At 58.6% G+C, this 20,937-nt stretch overlaps 3 protein-coding genes across 3 annotated transcripts in view; all 3 read right to left on the bottom strand.

Annotated features, from left to right (window-relative positions):
- Positions 1–20,937, bottom strand: part of WDR49 (WD repeat domain 49) — a 523,215-nt gene that overhangs the window by 298,799 nt on the left and 203,479 nt on the right.
- Positions 1,551–5,370, bottom strand: LOC139045427 (ral guanine nucleotide dissociation stimulator-like). The gene is made up of 4 exons (XM_070511447.1): positions 4,853–5,370; positions 3,720–3,913; positions 2,120–2,313; positions 1,551–1,852 (listed from the first exon to the last, which is right to left on the bottom strand). Exons 1-4 carry the CDS (start codon positions 4,946–4,948, stop codon positions 1,689–1,691), a joined length of 648 nt encoding a protein of 215 aa, XP_070367548.1. The 5' UTR covers positions 4,949–5,370; the 3' UTR covers positions 1,551–1,688.
- LOC139045426 (ral guanine nucleotide dissociation stimulator-like) lies at positions 14,095–17,914 on the bottom strand. The gene is made up of 4 exons (XM_070511446.1): positions 17,397–17,914; positions 16,264–16,457; positions 14,664–14,857; positions 14,095–14,396 (listed from the first exon to the last, which is right to left on the bottom strand). The coding sequence occupies exons 1-4, from the start codon at positions 17,490–17,492 to the stop codon at positions 14,233–14,235; spliced, it is 648 nt and encodes a 215-aa protein (XP_070367547.1). The 5' UTR covers positions 17,493–17,914; the 3' UTR covers positions 14,095–14,232.

Genomic DNA, 20,937 nt, shown 5'->3' with positions numbered 1-20,937 from the left:
GTCTTGCCCTAGAAGGTCAGAACACACACTTACCCACGGGACTCACCCTGTCGAGGGCCATTCCATACCCCTCTAGGGGCCTCAGTTTCCCAATGTTCCAGTGAGAGATTCAATTCAGGACTGCATAGGCCTGAGCTCAGCAGAAAAGTGGCCGCCACTGCCTCCACCGTGGGTGTGATGTGGGCAGGGCTACAATCAAGGGTGCCCCGGACCTGGGCTCCTCCTCAAACAAGAACTGACCAAATGCCCGTGTACACTGCCGAATACTCCCCCTCACCCCCATGCCATCTCCAGATCTGTAGGCACTTCCACCAACACAGCCTTCTCCAGAGGCCCCTGGGAATGCCTGTGTGCAGCCAGAGCCCCAGCCTTGAGGACGCAGAGCTGGCTTCCTCCCTGGCGCCGCCTTCTTCCTCATCTGGGATTCTGGGCAAGGCATTGAAGTGCTGGGGTCTTCTCCTTCTCCCGTCACTGGCCACCTGGGATCAGGACTTCCTGGTCTAGACCGCCTGCTGTAATCCCCTCCTCTTGAGTGTGGACTGACTTGAGCGATTCCACAGAGGACGGCAAAGCGATGCCGTGTCACTACTGAGATTTGGATGTGGTCAGTGGTCCCTGAGAACGCGCAAGGGGATAGGTGTGACTACTCACAGCCCACTCTGGGGCATCAGGTACCAGGAAGGAACAGCCCCAGGCTCCTTCCCGCACCACACCCTCACACACCCACACACCCACACCGCCCTCACACACACACACACACACACACACACACACACACACTCACACACACACACAGACACACACCCGCGCCCCCGCACCGGAGCTCAATGAAGAGCTCTGCAAAGCTGGCCACCCCTTGTTCTGGGCAGTTGTTTCTTGGTAGAACGAGGGCATCGTTTCTTATGACTCATCTTTAAGTCATTCTTTTACCAAAGTAACATTAGTTATCTATCTCAAACGTTAAAACTTTGGGGAATATATTTTACTCCACGATACGCTTCTTGTAAACGCCAGTGTTTCATATGCGATGAGAATATTTTTAAAATTTGCCCATTTTGAAAACGTTACCGTGGCCCATCCAGGAAAGCGAAAGATTTGAAAGGGGTCTCCCTGGCCCCAACATTTCCCTCGCTGTTTCCAGCTCTGGTGTCACACCTCCAATGGGTCCCCATCCCCAGGAAGTGAAAAGAGGGAATAGCGGGGCATCCTCTTTGAGACAGAATCTTTGATCTCCGGGGGATTTTTCTTCTTAATGAAAACCGCTATCTCAATTTCAAACATCCGGAGTCGCTCACCTCAGACCAGACCCAGCCAGGCACAGGAGGCCACCTCTGGAAGGCTGGCACTTCCATGCAAACTCCGGAGGAGGGAAACGCACGGAGTCCGACAGAAGGAAACTCAGTGGCTACCGGGGACTTGCGGTGGGAGGAAGGGAGACTGACTGCTTCCCAGGGACAGGGTTTCTCTTGGACAAAAATGGGCGGGTACTAGATGCGGATGACGTTGGTGTGACATTGTGAGTCTGCTTCACGCCACTTCAGCGAACAATTGAAAAGAACCCAAGAACTAAACTTTATTGAACTGACGAGATAAAATACAGGGAAAGGTTAAGTAAAGAAAAGCCGAAAACAAAACTTTAAAACCCACGCCATGGCTAGGGGAAGGCGAGGATTCTCTGGGGCTGCAGCTCAGGAGCTGAGGGTAGTGGCTGGGATGCTGCAAGTGCTTGCTGAAGGTCTTGAGCCGGCTGTGGCTCGGAAGATGCCTGTGCGGCTCTGAGCTGGGCTGGGCACGAGAGGGAGAGATGGTGCCGGATCTTCAGGGGCTTCCGCATCTTTCGGTGGAGCTGCAGCTGGAGATGGAAGAAGAGAAAACGCCACCAACATGACTGCCCGCCCAAGTCATTCCAAAGAAAGGGACCCTCTGCCGCCAATCAAGCAGTCTCAGTCCAAGCACCACGCCCCCGAAAGTCTTCCCAGACTCGAGTCCCTGGCAAGAGTGATCTGAGCCCGCCGCCCCTTGCTCCCAGCCGAACCCCAGCCTCTGGACACTCTGCTCCGGGGGGCGCAGCGCCATCCCCTCTGCACACGCCCACGTCACACACCCGAGTCCTCCTCACCCTCAGTCTTGGCCTCAGTGTGCTCAGGGTGCTCCAGCTGGGAAAGAAGAACGCGGGCGCGGTGCTCCAGCTCCGAGCCGGGCATATTGAGACCAATGTAGGCCAAGAGCAGTTCCAGGCTGGGAACATCTGGGGGCTGGATAAAATCCTCAGGGTACCATCGGAGCCAGGCGCCCAGAATGAAGGAGATGGCCCTGAGGACGGACAGGTGGGCAGCAGAGTCAGAGAAGGGTCCTTTCCTTGCACGCTGGCCTCCCGGGCATCCCTGTGCGGGCCTGGGCTCCTGGGCCTCCCGCTCCTGGCTGTCCAGGGGCCAGTCCTACTTGGCGGCCACCTCCAATCTGGCAGTCTTGGCAGAGGTAGGCCAGGGCACCAAGGAGGGGCTAGGAAAACGCCTTTGGAAGGGGGAGCCCTGTGCCGTGGTGGCGTCACCTCTCCTAGGCCTCAGGGAAGCCTGACACACTGCTTGGAGCATCTCTCTGCCCACTGCCCACTGGAACGTCAGCTGCGTGAGGGCAGCGAGCGGTGCAGTCTCCTCTTTGCATTGCCCTCCCTGGCACACAGGAGGTGCTCCCAGAACATCTGACCAGTGAGGGAACAACGGACATTGTCTCCCGCCCATGCTTCCCAGGGCCCTCCTCTTGCCTCCAACTTTCCCTCCTGGGCCTACGTGCTGCCTGATTCGCCAGGTGTCCCATGAGGGTCATGCTCCCCTGCCCCGTATCTCGACCAGCGAGGGGCTTATGTGGCCCCGGAGCACTCCCTGAGCCCCCTGAGCAGGAGCTGAGCACCCGCTGGGGAGGTTCTAGCAGATGAGTGAGCGGGACGCTGCAGGCAACTGCCCTCCAAGTGTGGACGCTGGGCGCCCTCCTAGGGATTCCAAAGCCCACTCACTTTTTGAGTTGGTCTAGGGGTCCGCCGTCCTCATCGCCATAGGCAAGGACACAACCGTATCTAGAAGACACAGGAGGACGTCGCATGCACTGGACTGTGGATCAGGCCTGCGTGAGAAGCCTAGCGGCGCTGTCTGACTCCCAAGGAGAATGGAGCCCTGGAGGGCATGGCTGTCGCCTGCTCTGTGCACGGGATTCTGGTCAGTGCCTAGAAAACTTTCTGCACCTAGTGGGGCCCTCTGTGTGTGCGTGATGAAGGAAGGAGCTCCAACCGGCCCCTCCCTCCTGCTTGAGTGGGTCGGGGGCCTCGGCTCAGCCCAGGGATCGCTGCTCTGGCTTCACCCAGGTCAGAGACCTAGAAGAGCTCTCCCATCTCCTTTTCCAAAGGGAAGACAACAGCTCAGTGAAGGCCACGGGCACGCTGAGGGACGAGGCGGAGGCTTCGCCATAGGCAAGAGGAATATCCTCAATGAGCACAACCACAGCCCCTCCGCTCCAGTCGACCCTCCCAGAGGGTTAGGCTTCTCGAGAAGCCTTTGCAGGCAGCACCTGCTTGAGTCCCTACAATCTCCCCTGGAGGCTGATCCTCTCTTCAGCCCGCCTTGCAAGGAGCAAACCGAGGCTCGGGGAGGTGCCGTGACATCCCCAGCCTCACAGCTAGTAGGTGGCTGAATGCCCACAGTGCTGCGGAGGGGCACGGCACTCACCTTTGAAACAGCAGCTCCAGCACCTGTCGTGTGGTGGCAAAACCTCTATAAGTGCACAGGAAGCTGTGGACGTAGGCGGTGTCGCCCTCCAGGAAGGCGGGCACCAGGTGCTCCACTCGCTTCTGCCGCGTTCCAGCCTGGACGGTCCACACCAGGCGGGACGCTTTGCTCTTCGCTCGGGATGGATTTTCAGCCTGGGGTCAGACAGAGGGGCCGCTTGCCATCAGAGGCCGCACCGCGGGCCCCAGGAGTGCCGGGGACTGGAGGTCGGACCGAATGCCCAAGCCCGCGGTGACTTGTGGCCAGAAGTGGGCATCATTGCCCAGGGCAGGGAAGAATTCTCGGGATTCCAAGTAGGATGTGAGGTGCAGAAGGATTAAACCTCTTGGTCTCCTAGGTCTTTGGTGCTGGCAGAGGAGTGACAGCCCTTCCCTGGATGAAGAGCATCAACCCTGGGGTGGCTGACCAACTGCCCATTCTAGACAGGAGAACACAGAGGCTTTTCGTGGGCTGGGAGGGATGAGGACGGGAGGACAGGCAGGGTGATCAGGGCGGTGCTGTGGAAATGGCAACAGAAGGTGCGGGTTCAGTGAAGGGCTGAGTCACTGGGCTAATGGGTCTCCCTTCTGGAAAGTTGGGCGGCCTGCTGAGGCCCGATGCCCTGACCTCGAGAGGCCACGTGGACGTGTTCCTCTGGACGGCAAAGGCAGAGGACCAGAAAGAACACTGTGAGCCCCATGTCCTTTTGGGCAAAAAGCATGCCTATCCATCAGGATGCTGCGTCCGACTGGGAGAAGGTGGGGAAGGATTGCCAGGCCACATGGACACGTGAGGATGGGAGTTCAAACAGGAAAATCTCTACAGAACGCAAAAGGACTCTTGAACGCCCGTGAGCTGATGGGCTAGAAATGTCTCTGCTCTGCTGCACCTCTGTGGACAGGGCCGTCTCCTCTGGCCAAGACGGGGGCTGGGCCCGCAGGGGAAGGTCGGGGGAAGAGATGGGGATTCAGATTCCTTGGGGAGCAGGGCTCCAGGCAGGAGCCCCGGGGCTGTCTCAGGGCCTTCGAAGACCTGGGGTCCTCAGTGCTGTCTTGGGGCCCTGGGGCTTGGGTCTCCCCAGCACCCGCACTCACCCTGAGCCGGCCCTGGCCTCGCTTGGCAGCGTGGGGCACCTTCCCTTCCTGCAGGGTGGTGGAGTCGAGGGCGTCGTTGCTCAGCTGCTGGCCCATCTCCTGAGTGACGCTCTGGAAAGACAGTGCCCGGCAGCCAGGCGGCAAGCCTCAGAGACCCGACTGGCTGTCTTGGCTGGCTCTCACACCTCTGTGACTCTCTCCACTCTGGACACACATACCCCGCCCCACGGTCCACACAGACCTCCAGCGAGGAGGGAAACACACGGCAGCCTGAGGGCCTGGAATGAGGAGGCAGCTTAGGGGTCCCCTTTCAGTCCCGCCAGCCCTGTCCTGGCTTGGGAACGTGACGGGAAAAGCAGGTTACTGCCAGCCCACCAACCTTCTGCGGCCAAGGGCAGATCCTGCCCACATGTCCCTCTGGCCCCCACACTCACGAGGAGACGGGATGAGGGCTGCCCTGGGAGGGCTCGGGGAGCTGGTCTGGCCTCGATTGGGCTGCTCTAGGCTTCCTCATGTTACCTGAGAGGACCTCCTGCCAAAGGTCCAGCGGTGGGGGGCGTGGGAGCTGAGCCAGCGTCCACAACGTCTCAAAAGGTTCTCCCTCTGGGCTTTCTGGGAACCAGAGCCCTGGTCAGGCGGGAGAAAGCAGGAGAACATGGTTCTCTATCAAGAGTCTCCAGCCAAGTGAGCTGGCTTTGCGCACGTGGCTGCCTAGTTGCGGGGGTTCCAAGTCTGTTGGGGTCTGTTGTCAAGGAAGTGACCTCATTTCCTGCAGTGCCCTTACCTGAGTGCCCCCCTCAGATACCACCAATGCAAACAGTCCTCTGGCCATGGCCTTGCTCACCCCCCTTCTCCATGCGACGTCGTACGCGTACCCAGGAACACCAACACACCCGTCTCACAGGCTCCCTAGAGGGTCTGGGTGCGGCCGAGGTCCCAGCTTTGAGACTGACGCAGAAACAAGTCCTCTTCCTTACCTCTTCTGGATCCTGCATAAGCCGTTGTGTCTCTCAGGGCCTGTCGGCCTCCTGTCTGCACACTGGGGAGGACTGGAGCGTGGACTTGCTAGACATGTCCTCTGGCGTGTGTCCTACCTTAGACGACAATACCTCTCAAACTGGAGGCGTGTGTCACTTGCAGGCAATGCCTCCCACCTCGTGTTTCTTCCTCTTGCCACTTGCCCTGTGTCTGCTTCTCTTCGGATCCCACCCTAGAGTCCATCCTTGCATCCAAGGTCAATGTGTGTGTGTGTGTGTGTGTGTGCATGCGCGTGTGTGCGTGTGTGTGTGTGTTTGTGTGCGTCCGCGTGTTGTGTGTTCAGGTTGTGGAGGCCAAGAAGAAAACAGCTCCCACAAAAGGGAGGGATTGGCAAGAGCTTCTCAAGATCTCATGGTTCCTAGTTTCAGAAGCCAAGCCTCCGCGTGGGGTCCCAGTCTTGCCCTAGAAGGTCAGAACACACACTTACCCACGGGACTCACCCTGTCGAGGGCCATTCCATACCCCTCTAGGGGCCTCAGTTTCCCAATGTTCCAGTGAGAGATTCAATTCAGGACTGCATAGGCCTGAGCTCAGCAGAAAAGTGGCCGCCACTGCCTCCACCGTGGGTGTGATGTGGGCAGGGCTACAATCAAGGGTGCCCCGGACCTGGGCTCCTCCTCAAACAAGAACTGACCAAATGCCCGTGTACACTGCCGAATACTCCCCCTCACCCCCATGCCATCTCCAGATCTGTAGGCACTTCCACCAACACAGCCTTCTCCAGAGGCCCCTGGGAATGCCTGTGTGCAGCCAGAGCCCCAGCCTTGAGGACACAGAGCTGGCTTCCTCCCTGGCGCCGCCTTCTTCCTCATCTGGGATTCTGGGCAAGGCATTGAAGTGCTGGGGTCTTCTCCTTCTCCCGTCACTGGCCACCTGGGATCAGGACTTCCTGGTCTAGACCGCCTGCTGTAATCCCCTCCTCTTGAGTGTGGACTGACTTGAGCGATTCCACAGAGGACGGCAAAGCGATGCCGTGTCACTACTGAGATTTGGATGTGGTCAGTGGTCCCTGAGAACGCGCAAGGGGATAGGTGTGACTACTCACAGCCCACTCTGGGGCATCAGGTACCAGGAAGGAACAGCCCCAGGCTCCTTCCCGCACCACACCCTCACACACCCACACACCCACACCGCCCTCACACACACACACACACACTCACACACACACACTCACACACACACACGCCCCCGCACCGGAGCTCAATGAAGAGCTCTGCAAAGCTGGCCACCCCTTGTTCTGGGCAGTTGTTTCTTGGTAGAACGAGGGCATCGTTTCTTATGACTCATCTTTAAGTCATTCTTTTACCAAAGTAACATTAGTTATCTATCTCAAACGTTAAAACTTTGGGGAATATATTTTACTCCACGATACGCTTCTTGTAAACGCCAGTGTTTCATACGCGATGAGAATATTTTTAAAATTTGCCCATTTTGAAAACGTTACCGTGGCCCATCCAGGAAAGCGAAAGATTTGAAAGGGGTCTCCCTGGCCCCGACATTTCCCTCGCTGTTTCCAGCTCTGGTGTCACACCTCCAATGGGTCCCCATCCCCAGGAAGTGAAAAGAGGGAATAGCGGGGCATCCTCTTTGAGACAGAATCTTTGATCTCCGGGGGATTTTTCTTCTTAATGAAAACCGCTATCTCAATTTCAAACATCCGGAGTCGCTCACCTCAGACCAGACCCAGCCAGGCACAGGAGGCCACCTCTGAAAGGCTGGCACTTCCATGCAAACTCCGGAGGAGGGAAACGCACGGAGTCCGACAGAAGGAAACTCAGTGGCTACCGGGGACTTGCGGTGGGAGGAAGGGAGACTGACTGCTTCCCAGGGACAGGGTTTCTCTTGGACAAAAATGGGCGGGTACTAGATGCGGATGACGTTGGTGTGACATTGTGAGTCTGCTTCACGCCACTTCAGCGAACAATTGAAAAGAACCCAAGAACTAAACTTTATTGAACTGACGAGATAAAATACAGGGAAAGGTTAAGTAAAGAAAAGCCGAAAACAAAACTTTAAAACCCACGCCATGGCTAGGGGAAGGCGAGGATTCTCTGGGGCTGCAGCTCAGGAGCTGAGGGTAGTGGCTGGGATGCTGCAAGTGCTTGCTGAAGGTCTTGAGCCGGCTGTGGCTAGGAAGATGCCTGTGCGGCTCTGAGCTGGGCTGGGCACGAGAGGGAGAGATGGTGCCGGATCTTCAGGGGCTTCCGCATCTTTCGGTGGAGCTGCAGCTGGAGATGGAAGAAGAGAAAACGCCACCAACATGACTGCCCGCCCAAGTCATTCCAAAGAAAGGGACCCTCTGCCGCCAATCAAGCAGTCTCAGTCCAAGCACCACGCCCCCGAAAGTCTTCCCAGACTCGAGTCCCTGGCAAGAGTGATCTGAGCCCGCCGCCCCTTGCTCCCAGCCGAACCCCAGCCTCTGGACACTCTGCTCCGGGGGGCGCAGCGCCATCCCCTCTGCACACGCCCACGTCACACACCCGAGTCCTCCTCACCCTCAGTCTTGGCCTCAGTGTGCTCAGGGTGCTCCAGCTGGGAAAGAAGAACGCGGGCGCGGTGCTCCAGCTCCGAGCCGGGCATATTGAGACCAATGTAGGCCAAGAGCAGTTCCAGGCTGGGAACATCTGGGGGCTGGATAAAATCCTCAGGGTACCATCGGAGCCAGGCGCCCAGAATGAAGGAGATGGCCCTGAGGACGGACAGGTGGGCAGCAGAGTCAGAGAAGGGTCCTTTCCTTGCACGCTGGCCTCCCGGGCATCCCTGTGCGGGCCTGGGCTCCTGGGCCTCCCGCTCCTGGCTGTCCAGGGGCCAGTCCTACTTGGCGGCCACCTCCAATCTGGCAGTCTTGGCAGAGGTAGGCCAGGGCACCAAGGAGGGGCTAGGAAAACGCCTTTGGAAGGGGGAGCCCTGTGCCGTGGTGGCGTCACCTCTCCTAGGCCTCAGGGAAGCCTGACACACTGCTTGGAGCATCTCTCTGCCCACTGCCCACTGGAACGTCAGCTGCGTGAGGGCAGCGAGCGGTGCAGTCTCCTCTTTGCATTGCCCTCCCTGGCACACAGGAGGTGCTCCCAGAACATCTGACCAGTGAGGGAACAACGGACATTGTCTCCCGCCCATGCTTCCCAGGGCCCTCCTCTTGCCTCCAACTTTCCCTCCTGGGCCTACGTGCTGCCTGATTCGCCAGGTGTCCCATGAGGGTCATGCTCCCCTGCCCCGTATCTCGACCAGGGAGGGGCTTATGTGGCCCCGGAGCACTCCCTGAGCCCCCTGAGCAGGAGCTGAGCACCCGCTGGGGAGGTTCTAGCAGATGAGTGAGCGGGACGCTGCAGGCAACTGCCCTCCAAGTGTGGACGCTGGGCGCCCTCCTAGGGATTCCAAAGCCCACTCACTTTTTGAGTTGGTCTAGGGGTCCGCCGTCCTCATCGCCATAGGCAAGGACACAACCGTATCTAGAAGACACAGGAGGACGTCGCATGCACTGGACTGTGGATCAGGCCTGCGTGAGAAGCCTAGCGGCGCTGTCTGACTCCCAAGGAGAATGGAGCCCTGGAGGGCATGGCTGTCGCCTGCTCTGTGCACGGGATTCTGGTCAGTGCCTAGAAAACTTTCTGCACCTAGTGGGGCCCTCTGTGTGTGCGTGATGAAGGAAGGAGCTCCAACCGGCCCCTCCCTCCTGCTTGAGTGGGTCGGGGGCCTCGGCTCAGCCCAGGGATCGCTGCTCTGGCTTCACCCAGGTCAGAGACCTAGAAGAGCTCTCCCATCTCCTTTTCCAAAGGGAAGACAACAGCTCAGTGAAGGCCACGGGCACGCTGAGGGACGAGGCGGAGGCTTCGCCATAGGCAAGAGGAATATCCTCAATGAGCACAACCACAGCCCCTCCGCTCCAGTCGACCCTCCCAGAGGGTTAGGCTTCTCGAGAAGCCTTTGCAGGCAGCACCTGCTTGAGTGCCTACAATCTCCCCTGGAGGCTGATCCTCTCTTCAGCCCGCCTTGCAAGGAGCAAACCGAGGCTCGGGGAGGTGCCGTGACATCCCCAGCCTCACAGCTAGTAGGTGGCTGAATGCCCACAGTGCTGCGGAGGGGCACGGCACTCACCTTTGAAACAGCAGCTCCAGCACCTGTCGTGTGGTGGCAAAACCTCTATAAGTGCACAGGAAGCTGTGGACGTAGGCGGTGTCGCCCTCCAGGAAGGCGGGCACCAGGTGCTCCACTCGCTTCTGCCGCGTTCCAGCCTGGACGGTCCACACCAGGCGGGACGCTTTGCTCTTCGCTCGGGATGGATTTTCAGCCTGGGGTCAGACAGAGGGGCCGCTTGCCATCAGAGGCCGCACCGCGGGCCCCAGGAGTGCCGGGGACTGGAGGTCGGACCGAATGCCCAAGCCCGCGGTGACTTGTGGCCAGAAGTGGGCATCATTGCCCAGGGCAGGGAAGAATTCTCGGGATTCCAAGTAGGATGTGAGGTGCAGAAGGATTAAACCTCTTGGTCTCCTAGGTCTTTGGTGCTGGCAGAGGAGTGACAGCCCTTCCCTGGATGAAGAGCATCAACCCTGGGGTGGCTGACCAACTGCCCATTCTAGACAGGAGAACACAGAGGCTTTTCGTGGGCTGGGAGGGATGAGGACGGGAGGACAGGCAGGGTGATCAGGGCGGTGCTGTGGAAATGGCAACAGAAGGTGCGGGTTCAGTGAAGGGCTGAGTCACTGGGCTAATGGGTCTCCCTTCTGGAAAGTTGGGCGGCCTGCTGAGGCCCGATGCCCTGACCTCGAGAGGCCACGTGGACGTGTTCCTCTGGACGGCAAAGGCAGAGGACCAGAAAGAACACTGTGAGCCCCATGTCCTTTTGGGCAAAAAGCATGCCTATCCATCAGGATGCTGCGTCCGACTGGGAGAAGGTGGGGAAGGATTGCCAGGCCACATGGACACGTGAGGATGGGAGTTCAAACAGGAAAATCTCTACAGAACGCAAAAGGACTCTTGAACGCCCGTGAGCTGATGGGCTAGAAATGTCTCTGCTCTGCTGCACCTCTGTGGACAGGGCCGTCTCCTCTGGCCAAGACGGGGGCTGGGCCCGCAGGGGAAGGTCGGGGGAAGAGATGGGGATTCAGATTCCTTGGGGAGCAGGGCTCCAGGCAGGAGCCCCGGGGCTGTCTCAGGGCCTTCGAAGACCTGGGGTCCTCAGTGCTGTCTTGGGGCCCTGGGGCTTGGGTCTCCCCAGCACCCGCACTCACCCTGAGCCGGCCCTGGCCTCGCTTGGCAGCGTGGGGCACCTTCCCTTCCTGCAGGGTGGTGGAGTCGAGGGCGTCGTTGCTCAGCTGCTGGCCCATCTCCTGAGTGACGCTCTGGAAAGACAGTGCCCGGCAGCCAGGCGGCAAGCCTCAGAGACCCGACTGGCTGTCTTGGCTGGCTCTCACACCTCTGTGACTCTCTCCACTCTGGACACACATACCCCGCCCCACGGTCCACACAGACCTCCAGCGAGGAGGGAAACACACGGCAGCCTGAGGGCCTGGAATGAGGAGGCAGCTTAGGGGTCCCCTTTCAGTCCCGCCAGCCCTGTCCTGGCTTGGGAACGTGACGGGAAAAGCAGGTTACTGCCAGCCCACCAACCTTCTGCGGCCAAGGGCAGATCCTGCCCACATGTCCCTCTGGCCCCCACACTCACGAGGAGACGGGATGAGGGCTGCCCTGGGAGGGCTCGGGGAGCTGGTCTGGCCTCGATTGGGCTGCTCTAGGCTTCCTCATGTTACCTGAGAGGACCTCCTGCCAAAGGTCCAGCGGTGGGGGGCGTGGGAGCTGAGCCAGCGTCCACAACGTCTCAAAAGGTTCTCCCTCCGGGCTTTCTGGGAACCAGAGCCCTGGTCAGGCGGGAGAAAGCAGGAGAACATGGTTCTCTATCAAGAGTCTCCAGCCAAGTGAGCTGGCTTTGCGCACGTGGCTGCCTAGTTGCGGGGGTTCCAAGTCTGTTGGGGTCTGTTGTCAAGGAAGTGACCTCATTTCCTGCAGTGCCCTTACCTGAGTGCCCCCCTCAGATACCACCCATGCAAACAGTCCTCTGGCCATGGCCTTGCTCACCCCCCTTCTCCATGCGACGTCGTACGCGTACCCAGGAACACCAACACACCCGTCTCACAGGCTCCCTAGAGGGTCTGGGTGCGGCCGAGGTCCCAGCTTTGAGACTGACGCAGAAACAAGTCCTCTTCCTTACCTCTTCTGGATCCTGCATAAGCCGTTGTGTCTCTCAGGGCCTGTCGGCCTCCTGTCTGCACACTGGGGAGGACTGGAGCGTGGACTTGCTAGACATGTCCTCTGGCGTGTGTCCTACCTTAGAGGACAATACCTCTCAAACTGGAGGCGTGTGTCACCTGCAGGCAATGCCTCCCACCTCGTGTTTCTTCCTCTTGCCACTTGCCCTGTGTCTGCTTCTCTTCGGATCCCACCCTAGAGTCCATCCTTGCATCCAAGGTCAATGTGTGTGTGTGTGTGTGTGTGTGCATGCGCGTGTGTGCGTGTGTGTGTGTGTTTGTGTGCGTCCGCGTGTTGTGTGCTCAGGTTGTGGAGGCCAAGAAGAAAACAGCTCCCACAAAAGGGAGGGATTGGCAAGAGCTTCTCAAGATCTCATGGTTCCTAGTTTCAGAAGCCAAGCCTCCGCGTGGGGTCCCAGTCTTGCCCTAGAAGGTCAGAACACACACTTACCCACGGGACTCACCCTGTCGAGGGCCATTCCATACCCCTCTAGGGGCCTCAGTTTCCCAATGTTCCAGTGAGAGATTCAATTCAGGACTGCATAGGCCTGAGCTCAGCAGAAAAGTGGCCGCCACTGCCTCCACCGTGGGTGTGATGTGGGCAGGGCTACAATCAAGGGTGCCCCGGACCTGGGCTCCTCCTCAAACAAGAACTGACCAAATGCCCGTGTACACTGCCGAATACTCCCCCTCACCCCCATGCCATCTCCAGATCTGTAGGCACTTCCACCAACACAGCCTTCTCCAGAGGCCCCTGGGAATGCCTGTGTGCAGCCAGAGCCCCAGCCTTGAGGACGCAGAGCTGGCTTCCTCCCTGGCGCCGCCTTCTTCCTCATCTGGGATTCTGGGCAAGGCATTGAAGTGCTGGGGTCTTCTCCTTCTCCCGTCACTGGCCACCTGGGATCAGGACTTCCTGGTCTAGACCGCCTGCTGTAATCCCCTCCTCTTGAGTGTGGACTGACTTGAGCGATTCCACAGAGGACGGCAAAGCGATGCCGTGTCACTACTGAGATTTGGATGTGGTCAGTGGTCCCTGAGAACGCGCAAGGGGATAGGTGTGACTACTCACAGCCCACTCTGGGGCATCAGGTACCAGGAAGGAACAGCCCCAGGCTCCTTCCCGCACCACACCCTCAAACACCCACACACCCACACCGCCCTCACACACACACACACACACACACACACACACACTCACACACACACACACACACACACACGCCCCCGCACCGGAGCTCAATGAAGAGCTCTGCAAAGCTGACCACCCCTTGTTCTGGGCAGTTGTTTCTTGGTAGAACGAGGGCATCGTTTCTTATGACTCATCTTTAAGTCATTCTTTTACCAAAGTAACATTAGTTATCTATCTCAAACGTTAAAACTTTGGGGAATATATTTTACTCCACGATACGCTTCTTGTAAACGCCAGTGTTTCATATGCGATGAGAATATTTTTAAAATTTGCCCATTTTGAAAACGTTACCGTGGCCCATCCAGGAAAGCGAAAGATTTGAAAGGGGTCTCCCTGGCCCCGACATTTCCCTCGCTGTTTCCAGCTCTGGTGTCACACCTCCAATGGGTCCCCATCCCCAGGAAGTGAAAAGAGGGAATAGCGGGGCATCCTCTTTGAGACAGAATCTTTGATCTCCGGGGGATTTTTCTTCTTAATGAAAACCGCTATCTCAATTTCAAACATCCGGAGTCGCTCACCTCAGACCAGACCCAGCCAGGCACAGGAGGCCACCTCTGGAAGGCTGGCACTTCCATGCAAACTCCGGAGGAGGGAAACGCACGGAGTCCGACAGAAGGAAACTCAGTGGCTACCGGGGACTTGCGGTGGGAGGAAGGGAGACTGACTGCTTCCCAGGGACAGGGTTTCTCTTGGACAAAAATGGGCGGGTACTAGATGCGGATGACGTTGGTGTGACATTGTGAGTCTGCTTCACGCCACTTCAGCGAACAATTGAAAAGAACCCAAGAACTAAACTTTATTGAACTGACGAGATAAAATACAGGGAAAGGTTAAGTAAAGAAAAGCCGAAAACAAAACTTTAAAACCCACGCCATGGCTAGGGGAAGGCGAGGATTCTCTGGGGCTGCAGCTCAGGAGCTGAGGGTAGTGGCTGGGATGCTGCAAGTGCTTGCTGAAGGTCTTGAGCCGGCTGTGGCTCGGAAGATGCCTGTGCGGCTCTGAGCTGGGCTGGGCACGAGAGGGAGAGATGGTGCCGGATCTTCAGGGGCTTCCGCATCTTTCGGTGGAGCTGCAGCTGGAGATGGAAGAAGAGAAAACGCCACCAACATGACTGCCCGCCCAAGTCATTCCAAAGAAAGGGACCCTCTGCCGCCAATCAAGCAGTCTCAGTCCAAGCACCACGCCCCCGAAAGTCTTCCCAGACTCGAGTCCCTGGCAAGAGTGATCTGAGCCCGCCGCCCCTTGCTCCCAGCCGAACCCCAGCCTCTGGACACTCTGCTCCGGGGGGCGCAGCGCCATCCCCTCTGCACACGCCCACGTCACACACCCGAGTCCTCCTCACCCTCAGTCTTGGCCTCAGTGTGCTCAGGGTGCTCCAGCTGGGAAAGAAGAACGCGGGCGCGGTGCTCCAGCTCCGAGCCGGGCATATTGAGACCAATGTAGGCCAAGAGCAGTTCCAGGCTGGGAACATCTGGGGGCTGGATAAAATCCTCAGGGTACCATCGGAGCCAGGCGCCCAGAATGAAGGAGATGGCCCTGAGGACGGACAGGTGGGCAGCAGAGTCAGAGAAGGGTCCTTTCCTTGCACGCTGGCCTCCCGGGCATCCCTGTGCGGGCCTGGGCTCCTGGGCCTCCCGCTCCTGGCTGTCCAGGGGCCAGTCCTACTTGGCGGCCACCTCCAATCTGGCAGTCTTGGCAGAGGTAGGCCAGGGCACCAAGGAGGGGCTAGGAAAACGCCTTTGGAAGGGGGAGCCCTGTGCCGTGGTGGCGTCACCTCTCCTAGGCCTCAGGGAAGCCTGACACACTGCTTGGAGCATCTCTCTGCCCACTGCCCACTGGAACGTCAGCTGCGTGAGGGCAGCGAGCGGTGCAGTCTCCTCTTTGCATTGCCCTCCCTGGCACACAGGAGGTGCTCCCAGAACATCTGACCAGTGAGGGAACAACGGACATTGTCTCCCGCCCATGCTTCCCAGGGCCCTCCTCTTGCCTCCAACTTTCCCTCCTGGGCCTACGTGCTGCCTGATTCACCAGGTGTCCCATGAGGGTCATGCTCCCCTGCCCCGTATCTCGACCAGCGAGGGGCTTATGTGGCCCCGGAGCACTCCCTGAGCCCCCTGAGCAGGAGCTGAGCACCCGCTGGGGAGGTTCTAGCAGATGAGTGAGCGGGACGCTGCAGGCAACTGCCCTCCAAGTGTGGACGCTGGGCGCCCTCCTAGGGATTCCAAAGCCCACTCACTTTTTGAGTTGGTCTAGGGGTCCGCCGTCCTCATCGCCATAGGCAAGGACACAACCGTATCTAGAAGACACAGGAGGACGTCGCATGCACTGGACTGTGGATCAGGCCTGCGTGAGAAGCCTAGCGGCGCTGTCTGACTCCCAAGGAGAATGGAGCCCTGGAGGGCATGGCTGTCGCCTGCTCTGTGCACGGGATTCTGGTCAGTGCCTAGAAAACTTTCTGCACCTAGTGGGGCCCTCTGTGTGTGCGTGATGAAGGAAGGAGCTCCAACCGGCCCCTCCCTCCTGCTTGAGTGGGTCGGGGGCCTCGGCTCAGCCCAGGGATCGCTGCTCTGGCTTCACCCAGGTCAGAGACCTAGAAGAGCTCTCCCATCTCCTTTTCCAAAGGGAAGACAACAGCTCAGTGAAGGCCACGGGCACGCTGAGGGACGAGGCGGAGGCTTCGCCATAGGCAAGAGGAATATCCTCAATGAGCACAACCACAGCCCCTCCGCTCCAGTCGACCCTCCCAGAGGGTTAGGCTTCTCGAGAAGCCTTTGCAGGCAGCACCTGCTTGAGTCCCTACAATCTCCCCTGGAGGCTGATCCTCTCTTCAGCCCGCCTTGCAAGGAGCAAACCGAGGCTCGGGGAGGTGCCGTGACATCCCCAGCCTCACAGCTAGTAGGTGGCTGAATGCCCACAGTGCTGCGGAGGGGCACGGCACTCACCTTTGAAACAGCAGCTCCAGCACCTGTCGTGTGGTGGCAAAACCTCTATAAGTGCACAGGAAGCTGTGGACGTAGGCGGTGTCGCCCTCCAGGAAGGCGGGCACCAGGTGCTCCACTCGCTTCTGCCGCGTTCCAGCCTGGACGGTCCACACCAGGCGGGACGCTTTGCTCTTCGCTCGGGATGGATTTTCAGCCTGGGGTCAGACAGAGGGGCCGCTTGCCATCAGAGGCCGCACCGCGGGCCCCAGGAGTGCCGGGGACTGGAGGTCGGACCGAATGCCCAAGCCCGCGGTGACTTGTGGCCAGAAGTGGGCATCATTGCCCAGGGCAGGGAAGAATTCTCGGGATTCCAAGTAGGATGTGAGGTGCAGAAGGATTAAACCTCTTGGTCTCCTAGGTCTTTGGTGCTGGCAGAGGAGTGACAGCCCTTCCCTGGATGAAGAGCATCAACCCTGGGGTGGCTGACCAACTGCCCATTCTAGACAGGAGAACACAGAGGCTTTTCGTGGGCTGGGAGGGATGAGGACGGGAGGACAGGCAGGGTGATCAGGGCGGTGCTGTGGAAATGGCAACAGAAGGTGCGGGTTCAGTGAAGGGCTGAGTCACTGGGCTAATGGGTCTCCCTTCTGGAAAGTTGGGCGGCCTGCTGAGGCCCGATGCCCTGACCTCGAGAGGCCACGTGGACGTGTTCCTCTGGACGGCAAAGGCAGAGGACCAGAAAGAACACTGTGAGCCCCATGTCCTTTTGGGCAAAAAGCATGCCTATCCATCAGGATGCTGCGTCCGACTGGGAGAAGGTGGGGAAGGATTGCCAGGCCACATGGACACGTGAGGATGGGAGTTCAAACAGGAAAATCTCTACAGAACGCAAAAGGACTCTTGAACGCCCGTGAGCTGATGGGCTAGAAATGTCTCTGCTCTGCTGCACCTCTGTGGACAGGGCCGTCTCCTCTGGCCAAGACGGGGGCTGGGCCCGCAGGGGAAGGTCGGGGGAAGAGATGGGGATTCAGATTCCTTGGGGAGCAGGGCTCCAGGCAGGAGCCCCGGGGCTGTCTCAGGGCCTTCGAAGACCTGGGGTCCTCAGTGCTGTCTTGGGGCCCTGGGGCTTGGGTCTCCCCAGCACCCGCACTCACCCTGAGCCGGCCCTGGCCTCGCTTGGCAGCGTGGGGCACCTTCCCTTCCTGCAGGGTGGTGGAGTCGAGGGCGTCGTTGCTCAGCTGCTGGCCCATCTCCTGAGTGACGCTCTGGAAAGACAGTGCCCGGCAGCCAGGCGGCAAGCCTCAGAGACCCGACTGGCTGTCTTGGCTGGCTCTCACACCTCTGTGACTCTCTCCACTCTGGACACACATACCCCGCCCCACGGTCCACACAGACCTCCAGCGAGGAGGGAAACACACGGCAGCCTGAGGGCCTGGAATGAGGAGGCAGCTTAGGGGTCCCCTTTCAGTCCCGCCAGCCCTGTCCTGGCTTGGGAACGTGACGGGAAAAGCAGGTTACTGCCAGCCCACCAACCTTCTGCGGCCAAGGGCAGATCCTGCCCACATGTCCCTCTGGCCCCCACACTCACGAGGAGACGGGATGAGGGCTGCCCTGGGAGGGCTCGGGGAGCTGGTCTGGCCTCGATTGGGCTGCTCTAGGCTTCCTCATGTTACCTGAGAGGACCTCCTGCCAAAGGTCCAGCGGTGGGGGGCGTGGGAGCTGAGCCAGCGTCCACAACGTCTCAAAAGGTTCTCCCTCCGGGCTTTCTGGGAACCAGAGCCCTGGTCAGGCGGGAGAAAGCAGGAGAACATGGTTCTCTATCAAGAGTCTCCAGCCAAGTGAGCTGGCTTTGCGCACGTGGCTGCCTAGTTGCGGGGGTTCCAAGTCTGTTGGGGTCTGTTGTCAAGGAAGTGACCTCATTTCCTGCAGTGCCCTTACCTGAGTGCCCCCCTCAGATACCACCCATGCAAACAGTCCTCTGGCCATGGCCTTGCTCACCCCCCTTCTCCATGCGACGTCGTACGCGTACCCAGGAACACCAACACACCCGTCTCACAGGCTCCCTAGAGGGTCTGGGTGCGGCCGAGGTCCCAGCTTTGAGACTGACGCAGAAACAAGTCCTCTTCCTTACCTCTTCTGGATCCTGCATAAGCCGTTGTGTCTCTCAGGGCCTGTCGGCCTCCTGTCTGCACACTGGGGAGGACTGGAGCGTGGACTTGCTAGACATGTCCTCTGGCGTGTGTCCTACCTTAGAGGACAATACCTCTCAAACTGGAGGCGTGTGTCACCTGCAGGCAATGCCTCCCACCTCGTGTTTCTTCCTCTTGCCACTTGCCCTGTGTCTGCTTCTCTTCGGATCCCACCCTAGAGTCCATCCTTGCATCCAAGGTCAATGTGTGTGTGTGTGTGTGTGTGTGCATGCGCGTGTGTGCGTGTGTGTGTGTTTGTGTGCGTCCGCGTGTTGTGTGCTCAGGTTGTGGAGGCCAAGAAGAAAACAGCTCCCACAAAAGGGAGGGATTGGCAAGAGCTTCTCAAGATCTCATGGTTCCTAGTTTCAGAAGCCAAGCCTCCGCGTGGGGTCCCAGTCTTGCCCTAGAAGGTCAGAACACACACTTACCCACGGGACTCACCCTGTCGAGGGCCATTCCATACCCCTCTAGGGGCCTCAGTTTCCCAATGTTCCAGTGAGAGATTCAATTCAGGACTGCATAGGCCTGAGCTCAGCAGAAAAGTGGCCGCCACTGCCTCCACCGTGGGTGTGATGTGGGCAGGGCTACAATCAAGGGTGCCCCGGACCTGGGCTCCTCCTCAAACAAGAACTGACCAAATGCCCGTGTACACTGCCGAATACTCCCCCTCACCCCCATGCCATCTCCAGATCTGTAGGCACTTCCACCAACACAGCCTTCTCCAGAGGCCCCTGGGAATGCCTGTGTGCAGCCAGAGCCCCAGCCTTGAGGACGCAGAGCTGGCTTCCTCCCTGGCGCCGCCTTCTTCCTCATCTGGGATTCTGGGCAAGGCATTGAAGTGCTGGGGTCTTCTCCTTCTCCCGTCACTGGCCACCTGGGATCAGGACTTCCTGGTCTAGACCGCCTGCTGTAATCCCCTCCTCTTGAGTGTGGACTGACTTGAGCGATTCCACAGAGGACGGCAAAGCGATGCCGTGTCACTACTGAGATTTGGATGTGGTCAGTGGTCCCTGAGAACGCGCAAGGGGATAGGTGTGACTACTCACAGCCCACTCTGGGGCATCAGGTACCAGGAAGGAACAGCCCCAGGCTCCTTCCCGCACCACACCCTCACACACCCACACACCCACACCGCCCTCACACACACACACACACACACACACACTCACACACACACACAGACACACACCCGCGCCCCCGCACCGGAGCTCAATGAAGAGCTCTGCAAAGCTGGCCACCCCTTGTTCTGGGCAGTTGTTTCTTGGTAGAACGAGGGCATCGTTTCTTATGACTCATCTTTAAGTCATTCTTTTACCAAAGTAACATTAGTTATCTATCTCAAACGTTAAAACTTTGGGGAATATATTTTACTCCACGATACGCTTCTTGTAAACGCCAGTGTTTCATATGCGATGAGAATATTTTTAAAATTTGCCCATTTTGAAAACGTTACCGTGGCCCATCCAGGAAAGCGAAAGATTTGAAAGGGGTCTCCCTGGCCCCGACATTTCCCTCGCTGTTTCCAGCTCTGGTGTCACACCTCCAATGGGTCCCCATCCCCAGGAAGTGAAAAGAGGGAATAGCGGGGCATCCTCTTTGAGACAGAATCTTTGATCTCCGGGGGATTTTTCTTCTTAATGAAAACCGCTATCTCAATTTCAAACATCCGGAGTCGCTCACCTCAGACCAGACCCAGCCAGGCACAGGAGGCCACCTCTGGAAGGCTGGCACTTCCATGCAAACTCCGGAGGAGGGAAACGCACGGAGTCCGACAGAAGGAAACTCAGTGGCTACCGGGGACTTGCGGTGGGAGGAAGGGAGACTGACTGCTTCCCAGGGACAGGGTTTCTCTTGGACAAAAATGGGCGGGTACTAGATGCGGATGACGTTGGTGTGACATTGTGAGTCTGCTTCACGCCACTTCAGCGAACAATTGAAAAGAACCCAAGAACTAAACTTTATTGAACTGACGAGATAAAATACAGGGAAAGGTTAAGTAAAGAAAAGCCGAAAACAAAACTTTAAAACCCACGCCATGGCTAGGGGAAGGCGAGGATTCTCTGGAGCTGCAGCTCAGGAGCTGAGGGTAGTGGCTGGGATGCTGCAAGTGCTTGCTGAAGGTCTTGAGCCGGCTGTGGCTCGGAAGATGCCTGTGCGGCTCTGAGCTGGGCTGGGCACGAGAGGGAGAGATGGTGCCGGATCTTCAGGGGCTTCCGCATCTTTCGGTGGAGCTGCAGCTGGAGATGGAAGAAGAGAAAACGCCACCAACATGACTGCCCGCCCAAGTCATTCCAAAGAAAGGGACCCTCTGCCGCCAATCAAGCAGTCTCAGTCCAAGCACCACGCCCCCGAAAGTCTTCCCAGACTCGAGTCCCTGGCAAGAGTGATCTGAGCCCGCCGCCCCTTGCTCCCAGCCGAACCCCAGCCTCTGGACACTCTGCTCCGGGGGGCGCAGCGCCATCCCCTCTGCACACGCCCACGTCACACACCCGAGTCCTCCTCACCC

Source organism: Equus asinus, chromosome 5 (genome assembly GCF_041296235.1).
Source record: "Equus asinus isolate D_3611 breed Donkey chromosome 5, EquAss-T2T_v2, whole genome shotgun sequence".
NCBI lineage: Eukaryota > Metazoa > Chordata > Mammalia > Perissodactyla > Equidae > Equus > Equus asinus.
The sequence above is the reverse complement of the archived record's forward strand: the minus strand, read 5'-3'. Positions and strand labels throughout refer to the sequence as shown.